The 6,000-nt window shown below is 33.5% G+C and overlaps 1 protein-coding gene across 3 annotated transcripts in view; it reads left to right on the top strand.

Moving 5' to 3' along the window:
- The first annotated feature begins 3,675 nt into the window (after positions 1-3,675).
- LOC107489480 (probable plastidic glucose transporter 1) overlaps positions 3,676-6,000 on the top strand; it is a 38,389-nt gene continuing 36,064 nt past the window's right edge. For all 3 annotated transcript variants that reach the window (XM_052262191.1, XM_016110232.3, XM_016110231.3), the window contains exons 1-3: positions 3,676-3,970; positions 4,063-4,195; positions 4,838-5,038. In XM_052262191.1, coding sequence (XP_052118151.1) covers positions 3,784-3,970; positions 4,063-4,195; positions 4,838-5,038 — 521 coding nt within the window. In that variant the 5' untranslated portion in view covers positions 3,676-3,783. The remainder of the gene's footprint in view (positions 3,971-4,062; positions 4,196-4,837; positions 5,039-6,000) is intronic.

Genomic DNA, 6,000 nt, shown 5'->3' with positions numbered 1-6,000 from the left:
GTGCACTGGGTCGTCCAAGTAATACCTTACGTGAGTAAGGGTCGATCCCACGGAGATTATTGGTTTGAAGCAAGCTATGTTTATTTTATTATTCTTAGTCAGAATTTCAATTAAAATTATCAGTTTGAATTATTAGAAAAATAAAAGAGCATGAATTAATTACTTGTAATGCAGTAATGGAGAATATGTTGGGGTTTTGGAGATGCTTTGTCCTTTGAATCCCTGCAATATAATATTCAACTCAATAACATAATTGCAAAGTTCCTTCAATGGCAAGCTCTATGTAGGGTGTCACCATTGTCAATGGCTACTTCCCATCCTCTCAGTGAAAATGGTCCAGATGCTCTGTCATAGCACGGCTAATCATCTGTCGGTTCTCAATCAGGTTGGAATAGAATCCAATGATTCTTTTGCGTCTATCACTAACGCCCAGCCTTCAAGAGTTTGAAGCTCGTCACAGTCATTCAATCCCAGAATCCTACTCGGAGTACCACAGACAAGGTTAGACTTTTCGGATTCTCATGAATGCCGCCATCAATCCGGCTTATACCACGAAGATTCTGATTTAGGAATCTAAGAGATATTCATTCAATCTGATGTAGAACGGAGGTAGTTGTCAGACACACGTTCATGGGTTGAGGAAGGTGATGAGTGTCACGGATCATCACCTTCTCCATAATTAAGCGCGAATGAACATCTTAGATAGGAACACGCATATGTGAATGGAAAAATATAAGTAATTGCATTAATTCATCGAGACGCTGCAGAGCTCCTCACCCCCAACAATGAAGTTTAGAGACTCATGCCGTCAAAGAGTATGTAGTTCAAATCTGAAAATGTCATGAGGTACAAAATAAGTCTCTAAAAGTTGTTTAAATAGTAAACTAGTAACCTAGGTTTACAGAAAATGGGTAAACTAAGATAATTGGTGCAAAAATCCACTTCTGGGGCCCACTTGGTGTGTGCTGGGGCTGGACTTAAGCCTCTCACGTGCTTGGGCTGTTTCTGGAGTTGAACGCCAGGTTGTAACGTGTTTTGGGCGTTGAATTCCAACTTGTAACCTGTTTCTGGCGCTGGACGCCAGACTGCAACATGGAACTGGCGTTGAACGCCAGTTTACGTCATCTATCTTTGCGCAAAGTATGGACTATTATATATTGCTGGAAAGCCCTGGATGTCTACTTTCCAACCTCATTGAGAGCGCGTCAATTGGACTTCTGTAGCTCCAAAAAATCCATTCCGAGTGCAGGGGGGTCAGGATCCAACAACATCAGCAGTCCTTTTTCAGCCTAACTCAGATTTTTACTCAACTCCCTCAATTTCAGCCAGAAAATACCTGAAATCACAGAAAAATACACAAACTCATAGTAAAGTCTAGAAATATGATTTTTGCCTAAAAACTAATAAAATTCTATTAAAAACTAATTAAAACATACTAAAATTTACATGAAATTACCCCCAAAAAGCGTATAAAATATCCGCTCATCATATAGCTTGGTATATTTTTCATGTATCTTTTTATATAATCTTACTGATTAAGTTATGTAAAATCAATATTTAATATTGGAAGGTATTTGTCATCATCGTTACTTTAATATTCATTCTCTTACGCAAAAAAAATTGTATTTTTTGAGTCATTTATCCAAAACTACAACTTTAAAATAACCACTTCTGTGGCTAAGAAATTATGTATAAAATAATTATTTATAAACTATTTTTAATATAAATTCTTATTTTTTAAACTCTTTTTTTAAAAGAACTTAATTAAGTTGTTTATTCAAGATGACTCTTAATATTACTGTATTACATACACATTGATAATGAAATACTCGACCAGTCGACCAACTATTTTACCGTTCTAATTTTCTAATGTTTGTTTGGGTGTTGTTAAGTTAGTAAAAAATAAACTTCTTTTCATTTTTATTTTTAATATACATGGATGTTATCCAAGTCTTTTTCGTTATACGCGCCTCTTCAATCTCCAAATCGTTTGTGATTCACGCGCCACATATAACGTAAACCTTCTATGACTTTTGCTCAACGTAAACCTTCTCCTCTGCTTGCGTTTTCTTTCTTTCTCTTCTTCTTCTTCTCTGCTCGCGTTATCGGCTTTGTCGTTCTCTTCTGCTCGCGTTTTCTTTCTTGTTCTTCTTCTTCTTCTCTACTCGCGTTCTTCGTTATAGATCTGGATTGACTTCAACGTAATAAGTTTCGTCGTTCTTCTTCTTCTTTGTTTTCTTTTTCGATCTGAACTTTTGAATTGAAACAATGAATGAATCAACTTGAAATCAGTTAAATGAGAGTGATTTGGATTATTCAATTTTGAATCGAAATCAATGGAATGCAATTGATAATTTTATTTGAATTGAATTGAATAGACGGAGGTGTTCTGAATCTGAATTGAATTGAATTGATAATATCTAAATTGTAGACAGAGGTATTTTGAATTTGATTTTGTATAATGGATTATATTTCGTTCACTAAGTACTACACAATTGTTTCACTATGAGTATGTGTTTCGGTTCATCATGTAGAAAGCTGTTTGAATTTAATTTTATATAATGGATTATGTTTTGTTCACTCAATACTATAGAATTGTTTCACTATAATGAAATTTTTGGTTCATTATGCAGAGAGCTATTTGAATTTGAATTTATATAATGTATTATGTTTTGTTCACTTAATACTATAGAATTGTTTCACTATAATGACATTTTTGGTTCATTATGCAGAGAGCTGTTTGAATTTGAATTTATATAATAGATTATGTTTCGTTCACTCAATACTATACAATTGTTTCACCATGAGTACTGTATTCAGTTCATTATGCAGAAAGCTATTTGAATTTGATTTTATATAATGTATTATATTTCGTTCATTCAGTATTATATTTCGTTCATTCAGTACTATAGAATTGTTTCACCATAATGACGTATTTGGTTTATTTCTGTTCTGCACAATTCAAAACTCTTCCTTCTCACCTTCTACTGCTTCTTCACCAAAGAGAGAAGGAGGAAAAGACAAAAAAATACAGCAGCAACAACAACAAAAGAATGATAATAAGGAGAAAATACGTGAAGAAGAAGGAACGCGAAAAATAAGGAGGAGAATGAGGACAAGGAGGAACGCGAAGAAGAAGGCAAAGAAGAAGAAGATGCTCCGTGCGTAAACGAGCCTCAGAAGAAGAAGAAGCGCAGGAGAGAAGAGAAGAAGAAGAAAAGAAAAAGCGTTGGGTAAGAGCGGTCGTTTCGTGTGTGTTGGACGCGTGTATTTCACGTTTCATTTAAAGGTATTAGGTTTTTTTTTGTGTTGAGCCAACTTGGATACAAAATTACATGGATGTGTAGCATAATCCTTTTATTTTTTAGCGGATTTGATAAATTTCTAATAATAAGAATAAAAATACTAAAAAAGTAATATTTTTTTTATAAAAAACTATAATTTACATCTTTTTTCTTAAAAAAATATTTTTTACATAATAATAAAAAATATTTTTATATTATTATACTCAAATATAATTAATAAATAAAAATATTTTTTTTATATAAAATATTTAAATATAAAATTATTTTTGCTTTCTTATAAAATCTCTTAAAAAATAAAAAAAAAGTTGTTCTTTAAAACATATCCAACCACTGAACCAAGCCTTCAGTATATTGAGCATGAACGAATGAATCCAACCAAGTCAGTAGTCACCAAAAAAATAAAAAATAAAAGAGAAGAATTCGAACGGGTGGTCGGGTTGTAATAAAAAAAAAAGCTGTGGTGTTTAGACGATATCCAATGTGGCCCGTTTCAGCAGCGATCGTTTCTGCTCCTGTTTCCATTCCAAACCTTTACTTCCCTAAAGCAAAAAGAACACAAAAGCTTCATTATGGTGCCCTCAAATGCTCGTTTGGTCATTCCAGTCCCAGACTCAGAGTTTCTGCCCTCAAGGATCAGTTGCCGGATTCCGCAACTACTCCCGAAGGTCTTGAAATTTTGTTTCTTTTTTTTCTCCTTTCCCCTGTGAGATTATTATATTGTATCTGTTTGCTGAGCTTCAAAATACTAATGCTGCAGATGAAGGTAGAAAGCTTTCTTCATCTGATAATAAAAGGGGTGGCGGCGGGGGATTTGATTACGGGTGGTTGCCTGCTTTTCCTCATGTTCTCGTTGCTTCCATGTCCAATTTTATATTTGGGTATCATATTGGGTCAGTTTCTCTTCATAATTCTCTGCTTTTAACTTCTAATTACATTCTACTAAGTTAGGTGTTGGTAGAGGGAGAAGAAGTTTCACAATAGCTGAAGATGTAGCTGTGTGAAACTGAAAGTTGCTGTTCTTTTCTGTTCGGGAATTGAGGTATAACTGTTTCGGTAGTGTTGAAGTGATAGTTACATGACATAGGATCTAATAATCAAGATTTTAACTTATTATAAATAAAGCGGTTTAATTTGGTCAAATGTTGGTATTCAAAGTTTCTAAGTTATTGTTTCATTAAGTTTTGTTATATCATTAAAAGAATTTTACTATGATATATGAGATGTGTTCTCTTAATAAGATGACAATTCATGGATTGGGTGCACTTCAATATATTTAGAATAACAGAATGAGATTAAAGGCTTAAAATTGTTATAGTTGAAGACTACGTTCGATAGGGTAGGTGCAGTATTTCTCCTTGATCTTGTAAAGCGAAACCCAATATTTGTGTTCCATTATCTGTGATTCTTGATCTGATATACCATAGCACAAGTAAATTTGACTTTTAAGAAATATGCAATGATTTAGGTTTTTTATTTTTTTATTTTTTATGTTCCAGCTATATATGAATTAATAAAAATCACATGTTTTGCAGAGTAATGAATGGCCCTATTGTTTCTGTTGCTCGAGAGCTTGGCTTTGATGGAAACTCATTTCTTGAGGGACTTGTTGTCAGTATTTTTATTGCTGGTGCATTTATTGGGAGCTTAAGTGCTGGTCCTTTGGCAGATAAACTTGGTTGTCGGCTCACATTTCAGATTGATACCATACCCTTAATTCTTGGGGCTATAACAAGGTAACATAATAACATGGTTCATGAAATTTAACTGCAGCATCTGTTTATTCTTGCATATGTAGAGGTTATCAAGTTTTCATGTTAGAAATTTGAAAAGGAATCCTCTTAACTTCATAACTGTCTATTAGGGCATCAAAAGTTTTGGATAATATTATTTCCATAATTGATTCATTTCTGTGAATTTTGAGACCTGCAGTTTCTTCCAACAAATGGTGCACACTTCAAAGGCTAACTGGTTTTAATTTGATTCGAATTCAATTGAATCACTGGGTAGAAAGTTTGCATGCAATATGGTTCCAAGTATTTAAAAACAGTTAAAAGGTGTTAGTCAAAGCCAAAAGCCTACTTTGATATCTTAATTATCCATATCTGAAGTGACCCAAAAGGATATGATATGCCAGTAAAGATCATAATTTACTATGAGTGTTTTAAGTACCCGAGGGAAGTAGGAACCATATCTTAAGAGCTAGCTATTAAGGGGAAGAACCACTCTTCTTAAGTACTATATAAAACATCTCATGCTACTCGATGTGCGACTATGGGCATCTAATAGTGTGCACTTAAAACCTTTGGTTGCAAACAGTTCATTTGTATGATAGGACTTCTCTTTTCTTTTATCTATCCTTTTGCTATTGCTGTTTTATTTTTTGTCATTTCCCTGATTTGTTTTTATTGTTTTTCATCTCTCCACACTCCATTGTAGCCTAGATTTTAGACAGAAAAGTGAGTCCAACAAAAGGCTTGTACCTTTCTTTTAGCTAAGATAATATGCTGGAATTATGTTGTTGATGAGCTTTGTCATTTAGTAGTGAGTTATTTACAATTGGCTGTCAAGAACTTAATTAAGATTGGTGTGGAGAGGTTTGTTCCTCTTCTTTTTTTCTTTTCCCTCAATTTTCTAATTACATAGTTTTTCTTTTCTTCGAGCTAGATATAGATTTTTTGTTAACATTTACCATTTA

The sequence above is a fragment of the Arachis duranensis genome, chromosome 5 (assembly GCF_000817695.3).
Source record: "Arachis duranensis cultivar V14167 chromosome 5, aradu.V14167.gnm2.J7QH, whole genome shotgun sequence".
NCBI lineage: Eukaryota > Viridiplantae > Streptophyta > Magnoliopsida > Fabales > Fabaceae > Arachis > Arachis duranensis.
This window is presented reverse-complemented; position numbering and strand designations above follow the sequence as displayed.